At 38.5% G+C, this 16,156-nt stretch overlaps 1 protein-coding gene across 1 annotated transcript; it reads left to right on the top strand.

Moving 5' to 3' along the window:
• The first annotated feature begins 10,297 nt into the window (after positions 1-10,297).
• Positions 10,298-14,306, top strand: LOC139141777 (uncharacterized). Its single transcript, XM_070711465.1, has 2 exons — positions 10,298-10,636; positions 12,962-14,306. The coding sequence occupies exons 1-2, from the start codon at positions 10,309-10,311 to the stop codon at positions 13,843-13,845; spliced, it is 1,212 nt and encodes a 403-aa protein (XP_070567566.1). The 5' UTR covers positions 10,298-10,308; the 3' UTR covers positions 13,846-14,306.
• Positions 14,307-16,156: the final 1,850 nt, after the last annotated feature.

Here is a 16,156-nt window from a genome sequence, read left to right as displayed (position 1 = left end):
TCCGAAAAAGGGATCATATTCGTAAAATTCAGTAAACTTTTTGTAATCACCATAATTGTTAATGCAAAACCTGGGTCTCTTTTACAGGTTATTACTGAAGTTGCCCTTATGCATTATCAACAATGTAAACATATATGTGAATATGTATAAGGGTTTTTTGACATTTTTGAATATCGGAAAATAAAAGCTTGGTAACAAGTAACAAATAAAATTATTTGATGAACTTATCTGCCTACGCTCGTTTTGTCTACAGGAAGAACAGCCTGAAATAGTTACTTAAAGGATTGATCTTCAGCAGACTCTGTCACGTAAATAGTATATGTTAATTGAAAGGAAATCAGCTGATTGCTTACATTAATATTCACACTAAGCTAGAGGGATTAATGTTGTTTTAGCTGGTAACGTATGTTTATTCAGTCGCGTTGCATAATGAAATATCACATTGTAAATGATAAATGAAAAGTTTGCTTACAACGGGAGGGTCAAAATTTGGCTTCCACACTCACATCTTTACTTTGAATACTATCAGATTCTTCAATCCCCTTTTGTGCATCTTGAGTGACTGGATCGTAAGCGTACTTACGCATTTCCACTTTGGGAAGATTATCTGTAAGAAAACAAAATAAAATTATATTTTTGGTCAGGGATTTGTAGTGAAAAAATTCAAAATTGTGATTACATTGTTGGTCTTAAAATTCGAAATTATACTTACTTTTAAAATATATTTTTAAAAAACACGTAAATGTATCGTTGATAACTAAAATTATGACCATGTGGTGAGAAGTGATACAAAAAATAACAATTTAAATCCGTATGATATTTTAGTGAATATTAATAAAAATAAAACGTTTACACATGCCCTAAAATGCTAATTTCTAACAAAAATATATGACATGCCTTGAGGGTGACGAGACTTTGTTGCACATTTAGTTTCCGGTAGCCTTGAACGTTCGGATGATGTCTTCTTTTTGATATGCGATATTGTGTACAGGTAAGGGTTCACAGCAGAGTTGACAGGTAAAATAAAGACAGCACTCCAAGCATAAACTGAACCTGGAATTGTGACTGTGTCAGTCAATGCAAGAATGCCCATCACAGAGATTGGAACCCAGCAACAGAAATCAGTCAGGACGATAAGAGCCATCCTCCTTGCAACTCTGGCTGATTCTTTCTCTCTTTCCCTTGATTTGACAGAGGATTCTTTTGATATCAGACGTATTCGCAAATACATGACCACATAACATGCGAAGATCACCGTGAAAGACAGGAGATTCAGAAAGAGGAAGATCGTGACAGAGTATTCCCATCCAGGGGAGCTCTCATTTGTCAGATGCAGAGACAGACAGACCGGGGAACGACCATAGTAATTATCACCAAAATAAGGTATGCCAGTTAAGGGCAACAAGCTGATGAAAGTAACAATAACCCAGCCTGCAATCGTTACCGTAACTGCTGATTTCAAGTTAAAGCTGAGAAACTTATAAGGAAATGCAATAACCAGAAAACGATCAATTGTCATAATAGTCAACATGAAGACAGACATTTCACTTGATAATGCTACTAGAAATCCAGCAAAAGCACACAAATGACTTTTCCTCCAAAACTCGTCATGCATGACATACTCCCCACGGTAATAAACATCAGTTGATGCAATAATCAACATGTATATACCCATGCAAAAATCTGCAATCGCCAAATTCCAAATGAAGAACGGGTCAACTTTCACTAGTTCCCTGTTCCTGATACGCCTGATGATTACGAGGAAGTTGCCGATCAATGCCGACAGGCCTATGATCCAAACACACCACCTCAAAACTTGATTTGCCATAAGATCTTCGCAAGATGAAAAAGCATCCGCCTCGGGCGTACATTTTTTGACATTTTCAAGCTTTCGCACCATACAGCAATAACTGTAAGCATCGGTAAATCTGAAATTTTAGGAAAGAAAATCATGTTTTTTGAACTTTGAACGACTGATTTGAATTAAAAAGTAGAAAGGTCAATGTTGTATTACTGTACTTGATTGCATAACAACCGAGAGCTATTAAATATGCAAGATACTGATAGAGTCGTTTGAGACAAATATTGAATCCAAAGTTTTGAAAACAAATATTTCTGGAGGGATATGAAGACATCAGTTTTTCGACATGGGGAGATAACAAAACAGCAGCAGCAGCATCAATAGCAGCAACAACAACAGCAATAACCAAAATTTTATAGACAGAAAAGTAGCAACAATGAACAACAACAGAGTGTTCTAAAAAGAGTCAGTCCAACTACAACCATAGAAGCAACACGTAGAGTGCGGGAACACACCAGGATCATGGTATAGATAAATTAATAAAGAAGGCAGTTCAACCAGTACTCCTTGTCTTCTAATGACAACAACAACAGCTACAGCAACAGCAACAACAAAACAACAACAACAACAACAACAATCACAGAAATAAACACAAAAGTAACAACAAGGGCTACAACAAAAGCGACAACAACAACAACAACAACAATAATAATAATAATAATAATAATAATAACAATAACATAGGGGTGGCTTGTAAGAATACTACTTCAGATACTCATGAGGGCAACGGCAAACTGTTTGTACTTGGGAAGATTACAGCTGCTTTAGAAGTGTTGCGCAAAGGATTCAAAAGACTGTAGCTGCAATGTCTTTGCATTTCAGTGCTTTTCATTTTGTTTAACAGTTGTGATCTTTAATGTTCTCATTATTCCATTAAATTTTCAAAACAACTGAATATGTACTGATTTTCAAATCCTTAGATGTTTGATGGTGTTGTAACCTCCATAAATGTAATAATCTCCATAAATGTAACATCAACCATAATTGTAATAAAATGCACCCATAAATGAAATATCACCCATAAATGTAACAAAAAATCAACCATAAATGTAATAAAAAAATCACCCGTAAATGTAATACTTGTCAACCATAAATGTAATAAATCTATTTTGTAGTTGATTTTGAGGAAGTAGCCCGTCAATATTTATCTCTGTAATAGGGAAAGCAACTCCACACATTATTCATATCTTAATTGTTTGCGATTAGTGTGTTTTGTATATTCGAAAGTGCATTTTACGTTTCCCTATTTTGTGTACAAAACTGATTGGCCATGGCGAGACACAGCTGTAATCTTAGTGTCAGTGCAGTCTCTACTCCAGAGTGGAGGAGACTGTATAACACTACGATCCTTTACCGCCGTTTTTTTTCAAAATTTTGCGCACTTTCATAATCAGTCGCCTCAAATTCATCTTCAGCGGATAAATTGTGTCGAATAATCGATAGATTTTCGGTATTCCTATGTTGTCCCACTTGAAGTTTGTTCCTTTGGATGTTAGGATGTCTAATTTGTTCTACTGTGTCCAAGGTAGTGTCCGTAATGTTTTTTGACTAGATTGAAATATCACTGGTTGACGAGTTGTTTTGACGCTTCCGTATTATGTAATCATCAGTGTCTAGAACTGCTGTCCCACTTCCATTTTTGAACGTTTTGATCGGTACCTCGCCGTTTTCTTATAGTGTTCTCAAAGTACTCTAATCTGTGTTTCGGAAAGGAAACCTAGTTTCAGGAAAGTATGTTATAACATTACACTAGTCTTAATAAATTTATTATTTACTCAGGGCATTGATAAACAAATGGTCGCATGTGCAAGTTCAAGTTTATTACATTTATGGTTGAGTTTTATTGCATTTATGGTTAATTTGTTTATTACATTTGTGGTTGCGGGTTGTTACACTAATGGTTGACTGTTTTATTACATTTGTGGTTGATTTTATTACAATTGTTGTTGATATTACATTTGTAGAGATTATTACATTTGTGGAGGTTACAGGTGTAAATACAAATTCATCGAAACCATTGCCATGGTTTTCATTTAACATGATTGGGACTAAATTGGGATAATTGAATGACAGTAATTATAACGATAGTTTGATGAAATCGAAATTTTTGCAGCTTAAATTTTACAAAATGGTAAAATACTTGTAAAAATTAAAATATTGTTTTTTTGGAACAAAACAACAAAACACGTCAATTATTGTATACCCCTTAAATCTCATTCATTTCTACGAAAAGGCGGTATTTTTGTGTAAATGTCATAAAAAAACGAGACAAAATGCATAAAATGTGTCTAATTAATGACTCTGAGTCGGGACACTTTTAGAATGTCCCTTACTTTTTCGTCAATTTGGGGCTTAGTAAACACTAAATGTAGTCAGGGCACTTTTGAAATGACCCTGACTAACTAGAACCTAAATAGATCGAAAAACTTCATTTTGGTTAGGGAAAAGTAACAAACCGAGATTGAATTCGAAACTAGTATGTCAGTACCGAAGAAAATATAGACAAGTTCGCATATTTTCATCCAAATGTAAGGATTGTTCATAAGTATTGAACAAAATTACAATGATTCTTACGCATAACATGAGAACAACATCGCAAATTTTGAATACAATTTTAAAGATGGTTAGTAAATATGGTGTAATATTTAACAAATTCCTTAAATTTTTGAGATATTGAGCCAATCCAATTATCCCTATTTAGTTCCAATCGTGTTATTTTTGTTTCTGTAATTTCAATAAATATTACTAACGTTCATCTGATGTTAACAAATAGAACGGCTATACAACACAGCAGTTTGTAAATACAAGAGCACAGTGGTAAATAAGAATTGTAATCCTTTACTTACATCGTCTCCAAACTTGACAGTGGAAAGAACAACCCCAGACTATCAACATCAAATTTATTGCCCGTCAGATACCTACAACCAATAATATTGTCATGGTCTATATACTGCATTCATGTTAAGAAGTGGTCTCTTCAGATCAAAAGGGGGGATGTTACCCTCATGAGGTTATTTATTTAGCAGACATTCGAAAGTATTGAACGTATGTAGAGTACTGACAGTCGGAGCAAAACCGATCAGGAAAAGTGTGTATTTATTATGAATAATTGATTAGCTAATTCTTGAGGGACACTAGTTCCAAACAACCCACCCAAAGCCCTAAAATTTTGGCAGATTTGTATCATATTTTTTGACTACTTTGATTTATAGTTTCAGCAGTGTATGAGGCGAGACTTGAAAGTGAGTTAAAACCATTTTGAAAATATGTACAAAATGTTTGTTGGGTCCAAATAATTATACTGAGGCAGTCAAATATTCCCTGTCCTCCCACTACCACCGAGCTTTCCAAATTTTGTGTACTTTTATATTTTCACTGGATGTTTTATTGCATAGTTTTACCTTTCAACTTTTTGGAATGCTAATGCTAATGCTAATGCTAATAATAATAATAATAATAATAATAATAATAATAATAATAATAATTAATATAAGTATTATATAGAAATAATAACGCGAATAATAATAGGTTCAATTTCCGTGAAAATTTCACCATAAGGGTATTTTTGGTCGGAAAGACCAAATATGATATCGATTTCACTGCCCCATGTTTCCATGGTAACCATTTTAGGGGTTGAAAATTTCAGTTTTTCTAATATCCCATGAAAAGTTACTTTGATTGATATGAAAATTACCAAGTGGGGGAGTTCGGGTCAGAAGACACAAAAAAAGACTTATCTTAATGTTTCGAGTTGCCATGGTAACTATTTTGGGATTGAAAATGTTACTTTTTCCCTAATTCCTGTTAAAGAACTATTGATTGATGTAAAAAAATTGATAATAAGGGTTTTTCTTGTTAGCACACCAAAAAAAACACTCATTTTAATGTGAGATGTTTCCATGGTAACCATTCAGGAGTAAAAATCACCAGTTTTTCAAAGATTTCACTTAAAATCCAGTAACCAACAGAATATGTTATATCAAAGGGATATTTTGGGTTAGAAAGACCAAATATCCAGTGTAAAAATCCAGTAATCAACAGAAATATTATACCAAAGGGTTATTTTGGGTTAGAAAAATAAAACATGATATCCATTTTTACTGACCTGTGTTTCCATAGTAACCTGTTTGCGTTTTAAAATTTCAAAGTTTTTCCAAATGCCATTAAAAGTAATCCCAGTTACTATGCAAATGCTCTCCTAAGTGTATTTATCACAGCATGAACTCAATGTTCATTTTTGTTTCATGTTGCCATGGTAACCATTTAGGTAACCACAGTTTTTTATTTAAAACCATGCATATTTTAGATCAGGCGTATCTTTTCTTGTTAACCAGACAAGAAAAGGCTATTTTACGAGATTCTGCCCATGAAGTGAATTTTCTAGTCTTTTGATGTGTATACTTGCACACCTTTAATACCCAAGGAAACTGGTATAATGGACGACAGTGGGACTCAAAAGTTTTGTGACCTATTAACAACCCGTTTCACTCTCACAGTTGTATGCAAATTTTAAAAGTTGCCATGACAACCTGACATCAACATGGCCTTTTCAGCACTGAGACGTACTGTAGCAGGGCTAAAAATTGGCCATGGCCCTTCTGCCGCGAGGAGGCCTAATTTGTGTCATTGTGATTGATACATTATTATCAAAATGCAACAAGAATGCGTTTTTATTGGCCATCGTTTCCTGTGCCTGCCATTCAATTACGTCAGTTCGATATTGAAACTTTGTTGCAAAGTTCCACCGCACGGCCGGTCGTCTTCGTAATTTCCAGAACAGTCACATTATGTGCCCAGCTGGGTTGACTACATTTATCTACCTCGTCCCAAAGTGACGGAAGGATCTTTCAACCTTTCAGCTTGGTGAAAAACGCATTTATTGATTCGCCAAAGGCCTGTGGATTCGCTTATTTTTGCACAAGTGCTACATGGACATAGGAAAAAGTTCGACTCACCCTAGCCCTCTCGATTGTTGAATACAACCACGGTCCATGATGAGAGTTCTCGAATCAAAAACTGTAGCCGTGCTCGAATACAAATGTCTTCTCATTAAATTACGTCATTCTTGATATACAAGAGTTAGCATTCCAAATCTGTCACCCTGTTTTTTTTCAAAGTTTGGACAAGGGCAGCATTTCCATCTGAATGATTGAACGACGTGAAACACAAAATTCCATCGCATGTTATCCGGCAATATGTACACTGTACAGTAGAAATACTGTATACGCTCCAGGTACGTATAACTATAAGCTTATACTCCACAAATGGCAGCGTGAACTTTTTGAAAGGATTTCCTAAACGTCCTACTTGTTACCTTAGAGACTCACATGTGATGTCCTGAAAGCTATTCTCTGCAGTGATTCCAGTTTCTGTCAACATGCAAAGCTGAACGACATGATTATAGCAGGAGACGTAGTGCAGACTACACTCACGCGCACGTTCACTCAATTGCGCATGCTCAATTGGCAGACTGCACTGGCAAAAGAGTGCGCATGCGTAAAGTTATATTTGTAGCACAGATCTCGCGGAAACTCATGCCTTTGCTCTATTTCCATCCCAAAACTTCCTCGATTGCTTACATTTAATGCACATGAACAACATAAAACCAGCAACGTCAGCATGGGGGAGGGTTTATGGTTTTCGCCACAACTCCAAATGCCACGCTGAAGATACGTTTACAAGGCCAATTACACCGGCATAGACTCTGCACAGTCGCTGTGCCTTGTTTTGTGCACGCCTACCACGATGGGCCTGCATTCGAAGGCTACGCTGTGCAGCTCAGCAGCTGTGAGCACGCGCTGCCAAACACAGCGACTGTCAGTTTTTGCAAGTATATATGGATATTCATAAGGGTAGTGATGTCAAAAGGAACACCTTACTGGGCGGAGAGAATATACGTACGACAATTAGAAGTCACCCCTATTGACAAAATTAAAATAAACAACACCTCTTTTTCAGAATTCCCACAGCTTCAATGAACTGTTATTAGATTTCTATATAATACTTATAGCCCCTAAACTTGTAATAACAATAATAATAACAATAATAATAACAATAATAATAATAATAATAATAACAATAATAATAGCTTTGAATAATTCTGGAAATCTGAAGATTGCCTTGAAGTCAGAAGTGCAGGGATGATCTGACTTACGAACCTTTTTAGAATGGAAAGTTTTATTCTGCCGATTTTCCGACAATCAGCTGACAAGAAGTGTTTAACGTTGCCTCAGAAAAAAACTGGATATCAAGGTGGGGATCCTTGAAAGCAGTTGGGGAATTGAGGTTGTGCTAGAATAATTATACAGAAACAGTAGTCTTATACTACTTTGGTTTGTTTTTTGTAATTTACCTTGTCGATGGACTTGTGGCAGAGACGGGATTGAGAATGAAGACTTGGTATGAAAACCTACATCGAACCGTTTATCTCACGATATGCTATATATTTTGCTGTACTCTAATAGAACAGAGTGACGACAAAAACAATTCATCAACAACTTCTCTGTAAAAAACGGTGTTTTCATTCGGGTTCGAACTCACAAAATACGGCATCCAGTCATAAACTTAAAAGAATAAAGCTATATTCTGTACTCACAAAGATCGAAGATTATCGAGTCCAGCGAATGCCCCATCCACTATCAGAGTTATCATATTATCAGCAAGATCACTAAAATGAGAAGGTGTTAAACGTTCAGTTGTCGTTACACATTCAGGGCTAACGCTTGTTTTATGAATGTTTAAAATAATTGAGACTGAGACATTTCAATGTGTCCGCCATGCTTAATAGACATTGTTTTCCAACCTTTCACAATGATTACTTTGTGGGACAGCTTTATGAAAACACATTATTCAACTTTCCTGCTCATGCTCTGACTTATTTATTTCCCTTCTTTGCTGAAACTTCCTCAAGACAGCTTCATATTGACGAAGGAAAACATGGCTAGTTCTAAAGTGTACGTTAAAATGTCAACACCATTGGGTTGTTCGATCTCATCGTAATCACGGGGGTAGCATAGATACGGAATATGTAAAGTGATTGTTTATAGTATCGATGAACACTGAGACTAAAATATTATTTGCAATTGTCAGGTGAGCGTAAGGTATTCCAAAATACCTTACGCAGAGAGGAGACACGCATGGGTTTTTTTAAGGTGTTCTCAGAGTGAGTCCTTATGGTATACTCGTCATGCAAAGGAGAACGGAGTCAAGAAAAGTGTATGCCGTTTGTCGATCAGAAAGGCTGAGCAAGGAAACCTGATTAAACTTCATTGTCAGTGTGTTTAAAGGCTTTGTATTTCTATAGCTATTTTAACTGGCGAGAGTGCAGCATCTGACTAGAGACTCAGATCGAGATATTGTGAATGCGTTAATTAACGTTATCTACTCACAGTGTTTTCAAGTTTCTCATTCCGTAAAACGTGTGGTTTAGTAATCTAAAAATACTATTAGAGCTCAGGCGTCTGAAAGAAAAAAAGAACGATGCACATCACCAAACAGTTGTACAAAGATAAAGATAAAAGTAGACTGACCGACAGAGCTAGACAGTAAGGATTTACATAGTTTTAAAACCGACGAGTTGATGTTTGAGCTTCATTTATTAAAAGCATTGCCATTCCAGACTGGTACTTCAAGTCGTACACCATAACTTAAGATGAGTAACAAATTATATGAGTGACACCATCTGACAATAGAAATATCATAATTACCCTTGCACTAAGTATGAAATACGCCTGAGGCAGATCACAGTGACTGACAGTTAACAATATATGCGCAACTTTAATATAAAGTAAACTTAACAAGTAGGGTATAAATTTTGCATTGATGAGTCACATTAAAAACAGCGAAATGAACGCCGATACGTGATTGCATACTTACAAAAAGTACAAATTCACGAGAAATTCGAACTTCCGAGGGCGTATTTCTGAAATCGAGTTATTCATCAAGTCCCTACGAAAAAATAGAAAAAATATCGTCTGTGAAAATCTTGAATATAATTGCAAATTGACAAATAGTAATTCAAATGTGTTGAACGACGAAACATAGGTCAATGTACTTCTCTTTAGTTTTTTTTCCTAAATTGGCACTTAAACTATCGTTAATTTAATGACATTCCATGTTGACGTTTTGGTCACAAGATATGGCCTGTCAATCTCAAATGCGGAGATGGTAAATTAAGTCTGTTAGAGACACTTTGTCAAGTTTGTAATGTTGTTTACAAGTCTTCACTTATGGTTTTACATCTTAAAGCAAGACAATAATTTCACTGTTTTCGAACCCTGTTAAAAACTGTTAATTACGTACGATTCGAATGTTGCATGAGGGCGCTCTGCAATGTACATCCGGGTAACCCCTGCAGTCGCCCGTTAGGCTAGCATTCACAAGTTGTGTAGTGTTTTCTCGTTTCTCGTTTCAACTTGCATTATTTTGAGCAGCGACCATATTTCAACATGCCTGGTGCCAGGAGAAAGGGGACGAAGCCCGAAAACAGTGTATTGAGTCAGCTCGAATGCAGCATCAGAGAGGCAGACAAAGAAATTCGACGTTTAGAGGCAGCTCAAGCAACTCCCGCCCTGGCAGACCTCTCGGCGGCAAGATGTAGCCAAATGATGAGGGCACCACGCGCCAACTCTACTCAGCAGCGTCAAAGAAACTTCTCCGACGTCGCAAACATGGAGACTCTTCGAGGGGACCAGCATTTAAGAGAACAAGCAGAAGATCATTTGCGAGATTGGCTACCTTTCACCGATCAAGAAGCATCATCTAAAGCACCCGCCGGTAAGAGAAAGTCCGGTACGTACTAACCAACTAACTTCTTGTGTTTCAGTTGGAACTGGAAAAATGAGTGCCCTTACGACGACCCCGCGAACGGAAAGAAATGTCGGAAGTTACATGCCTGCCTGAACTGTATAAACAAAGGCCTGTACGCTTTGCATCCTATCATCAAATGTCAGTTTAGCGAACAGTCAGTGAAAACGCCAACTGCGGAAACAAAGTCGGACAGTAAGAAGGACAGTAAGTAATCATTGCACATTGAAACATTCACAAGGCTATCATCATGTCATTTCCTCTCAGGTATTGGATTCTAGCGACACTATTAGCAAAGCCACGGATGAAATTACTCGCGGCGATCATGCTGCCGTTTTGCAAATTAGCCAAATTTCTGCTCCCCCTGAGAACCCAACTCCTGCGTTGGTTAGTAGCCAAGGTTCCGCCTCTCAGGGGCATTCGCTAGTGGACCCGCTTTCAGTTATTTGCGGTCTACCAGACAGTCGCCGCACATCTAAAGACAGTAGCAACGCCATGCATAGTGATCTAAATTCAGCACCTTCATCCGTCGTTACGCTTGACGAGAAGGCCATAAACCGTGACTTGCCAGATCCAACAGGACTGAATTGGCCACTGCAGTCATCACATGATGTCCAATACTTGATAGGACTGCATGAGGCTATCTTTAAGTCAGGACGCTAAAATTACACAGGACTTCGCATTCCGGTACCGACAAAGCTTAACATTTGCACGTGGAGGGCTAAGCTTCACGACTACCAGGACACTTCACTTTGTGATTTTCTTGAATTTGGATGGCCGGTGGGTTATGAAAGAGAACAATTACCTCAGACTTATGGCAGAAACCACAAATCTGCACTCGACAACTGGCAACACATAGATAAGGCTTTATTTAACGAAGTAACTTGTGGAGGAACACTAGGTCCTTTTCGCACTAACCCGCTATGTATACCGCTCACCGCATCTCCATTGTCATCTGTTCCAAAGAAGGACAGCACGGACCGCCGCATGATATTAGATCTTAGTTATCCTCCCGGCTCATCTGTTAACGAAGGTATTCCCCAGCACAAGTACCTAGGAGAGGACTTCAACTTGACATACCCATCAGTGGACAGTTTTGCCACACTTATCCGCACACATGGAAAGGGATGCTTCATGTACAAATGTGATTTGAGCAGAGCATATAAACAATTGTTCGTGGACCCGCACGATTATCATTTATTAGGGTACTTATGGCGAGGATATTATTACTTTGATATTGTATTCCCCTTTGGCATTCGAAGCGCAGCAATGGCATGCCAATGGGTGACTAACACGGTCACGTTCCTGCATCGGCAGGCTGGTTTTGACAGCGTCAATTACCTCAATGACTTCGGTGGGGTAGACTCCCCCGACAGAGCCTTGGATTCCTACAGTAACTTGCAGAACTTGCTTCTCGAACTTGGACTCGCGGAAAATAAAGGCAAAGCCGTCGCACCCACTACTCGTCTTATCTTTTTAGGAGTGGGTTTTGATTCCTTAACAATGACTATGTTTGTTACGGAGCAACGTCAATCACAAACACTCGCTGAGTTACAGACCTGGGTTAATAGACGTGTTGCTTCAAAAAGAGAAATTCAGTCTATTTTAGGGAAGTTGATGTTTATCGCTGCCTGTGTTAGGCCGGGTCGCTTATTTGTTTCTAGAATGCTAGCAGTTTTGCGTCAGCTCAAACGCAATAGTCACAAAACAAGGCTCACCAAAGCCTTTAAGAAAGACATTTTGTGGTGGGAAAAATTCTTACCTCTCTATAATGGAGTGTCACTTATTCCAACAGCAAATTGGTTAGAGCCTGATCAACTTTTCACAACAGACGCATGCCTGAAAGGTTTTGGCGGCATCACAGACAGAGAATTCTTTCACGCAGAGTTTCCATCAAAGATTGTGGAACTAAATTTGCATATTTCAGCCCTTGAAATGTTAACAGTTACTGTTGCGATAAAACTCTGGGGTAAGAAATGGAGTGGGCAACGTATCACAGTAGGTTGTGATAATGAGGCCACAGTGACGGTCATTAACAGTGGACGTGGCAGAGACGATTTTATGCTAGCAAGTGCTAGAGAACTACATTTTTGGTGTGCATGCTATGAAGTTGAACTCCGAGCGAAGCATATCCCTGGTAGCACGAACATTGCTGCAGATTATTTGAGCAAATGGTGCTTACATCCTCGTTTTGCTTCATTATTTCATGAGTTACCTTGCAGTAAACTTTTAACAGAGCGCAATGTGGACGCTCGCATTTTTGATTTCACTCATGATTGGTAATTTGTCTTACAGGACTAGGTCTACTGCGCACCCAACTATGGATAGAACTTAGCCATCAAACAGCCTTCCATCGCAAGTCGGCCTACGCGACCGGGACTTGTCGTAATTTCAGAAGCCACATCACATCATATATGCTATTTTGCCTTTATTTCCACCTCCCGCCCTTGCCTTTTGATCCACTTGTTATTTGCATGTTTTTCGAGTTTCTATCCCGTACAGTTACAGCTTACGGAACTCTGCTGAATTTTAAAGCGAGCCTGAAACGCTTTGCACTTTATAACGGGTACGATGTAGAGCCACTGTCAGATTTTTTTGTTTCTCTTTCACTACGTGCTCTAAAGAAGGAGCTTTCTTGCCTTCCAAAACAGAAGCTTCCTATTACACCCTCCATACTTTTAAAGTTTGCACGATTCTTAGACTTTGATAAACCGGTGCATGCTGCGTTATGGAGTTGTTTCTTAATTGCCTTCTTTGGGTTTTTCAGGAAAAGCAATTTAGTGCCTTCAAGCACTGTCACCTTTGACCCCTCGAAGCAGGTTACCAGAGGCAGCATACGAGTTTTCAGTCATTGCCTCATTGTTAATGTTAAATGGAGCAAAACGATACAATTTGGAGAACGCTCACTTTCCTTACCAATTTGTTGTATTCCGGGATCCATTTTATGTCCCGTCGCTGCGTACAGAAAATGTGCCAGCTCATTCCAGCAGATAGCTCGTCGCATGCATTCTCAGTTCCTTCCGGGACCCCTGGCAGTCTTATCCCTCTTTCTGCCCGGGTTTTCTCCGGTGCGCTGTCCAAACTCATCCTCCTTGCTGGCCTCTCCTCTAACCGCTATTCAGGCCACAGTTTCCGCAGGGGAGGCTGCTCTTTCGCATTTCATTGCCAGGTTCCGTTAGAGTTACTGCGTATGCACGGCGACTGGGCTAGTGATGCTTACCGCCGTTATCTTTCTGTACCTCTGGTTGATAGGTTCCGTGTTACTCAGAGTATGTCTAAAGCCATTTCCGCTGGTTCCCTTTAAATTGATGGTTCCAGCCAAGGGTTTGGGTGAGTTTGGTAGGTTCGTGGGGAGTGGTTGCACAGTTCTAATAAATGCTCCCCACTTTTCACCCAAACCCTGTGTGTTAGCAGTTTTATTGTTGTAATTTCACTGTTTTTGAACCCTGTTAAAAACTGTTAATTACGTACGATTCGAATGTTGCATGAGGGCGCTCTGCAATGTACATCCGGGTAACCCCTGCAGTCGCCCGTTAGGCTAGCATTCACAAGTTGTGTAGTGTTTTCTCGTTTCTCCCACCCTCCCACCCGGAGGTTCGTGGGGAGTGGTTGCACAGTTCTAATAAATGCTCCCCACTTTTCACCCAAACCCTGTGTGTTAGCAGTTTTATTGTTGTAATTAAGACGTGAACCCCTACTTGATATTTCGTGATATTGATTGATTTATTTGATACGGTATCAGTGATATCATCTAATTCCGATCTGCTTACCAAGATCATATGTGTGCACATCCTGAAACAGTACAAGCAAGAATGACGATGATACATAACGTTCGAGCGAGGTCCAGAAAGCATCGGCTGGTGTTACATACCCAGAAAATGTTTGCATCGCAAAAACTTTTTCAATATCAAAAATACTGTTGAAGAAATTTTACAACATTTCATGGCATTGCATCTCACGTATTATCCAGTTAATGTGATTGGCTGAGCCTCACTCAAGTGATATAGATCAATTGTGACAAACATGACTTAGGTGATATGGCCCTTTTCATTATGGCGAGTGTCGACACTTTACAAAATTCTAAGGTTTCGAGAACAAAATTGTTTGTTCCGTGTTGTAAAATTCATAACACACGCGAGTACGGGCAAGATCACGATTTGTTGCCTGCCCTCGGGCTGCTGCACCGTGGACCAGTGGTTAGGGTAATGGACGCACTATCGGAGGTCCCGTTAGATCCAGAGTAGCGGATTCATTGTGGGAAGACGGTGAATTCGAGACTCTAACTCGGTGTTGTGCCCTTGAGCAAGGCACTTTACTCCTCAGTGCTCCACTGGGGGTTAGTGGGTTATGGGTACCTCATCCTGTAAATGAGCTAGCGCCCGTTGAACGATTGAAGAAAATAATATAACAATTGATGATACCCTCGGCTTTGGCATCATCGATATTACTTCCATATCATGAGCACTCTCCCTTCGGCGGGAAAGACACTGTGACCTTGCCTTGCTAGCGTGTGTTTTTTTCTTCCCAGTTTACTTACAATTCTCCAAGAAATGGATAATATTGCATCTTGTCATCAACAAGATCGATGCTATTTCCAGTCATGTTCCTGTAATAGACAGAAAGGGAGATGACCTGGCTGATTGCTTAATGCATCCTCATAAAATTTTAAATAATTTTCATTTCATTTCGAGAACAAACACCAAGGTTTGTCGTGTGAGTGTTTGTACTAAATTAGTTACCCGACGTTTAGAGATACTTAAAATCAAAAATGGCTATTTTCCTATGTCAACTACACTAGAAAACATTAAATTTTGTATTTTAATTGAAGCATGAAACTTCGCATATTTCCCCAGTTACAAAATCAGCCAACATAAGCAGCGTATCAGCAAAGTCTTGCTACATACGACAGTTGTTGTATCAAAATATGACCTTTCTTTTTCTCGAATGATGAGTGACAGCATACCAAATTTTGACTCACAAAAGTAATTTGGTGAATATACCAAATAACAATGGATTTGTCGCTTTGAGTCAATCTTGACGGGTGCAGCTAGCTGGCAGGGTACGCTTACTCATTTAGGACACCTGGTACCACCACTACTTCGTGGTTCAAGATGACCCCATTGCCTTTGTCATTTTCGATGTATTCCGTGGACCTGGTAATTTTCATAGTTACCTTGAATGATAATGATTATTGGACCTGATTTGATGTCTATTATAACAATTGTTTCGAGTCGCGATCAAACTTTATATGAAATTTAGCTTTAGATGTGAAATATCTATTTAAAGATATCTCACTACTTTTGAAGCAATATTTTGATATTTAAAGCCAGGTCTATGATTTAAAATACTGTCTGCACCGAGAAGTGCATTTTCTTTTGGGTTTTGTGTTTCTTTTTAAATTTTAAACAAACGAATGGCAGAAGATTGAAACAGTCCTTTCGGCTAACTCGTAAGTTATTCTTTTAAGAAAACAATAAAAAAGTACTTATA

The sequence above is a fragment of the Ptychodera flava genome, chromosome 1 (genome assembly GCF_041260155.1).
Source record: "Ptychodera flava strain L36383 chromosome 1, AS_Pfla_20210202, whole genome shotgun sequence".
NCBI classification, from domain to species: Eukaryota; Metazoa; Hemichordata; class Enteropneusta; family Ptychoderidae; genus Ptychodera; species Ptychodera flava.
This window is presented reverse-complemented; position numbering and strand designations above follow the sequence as displayed.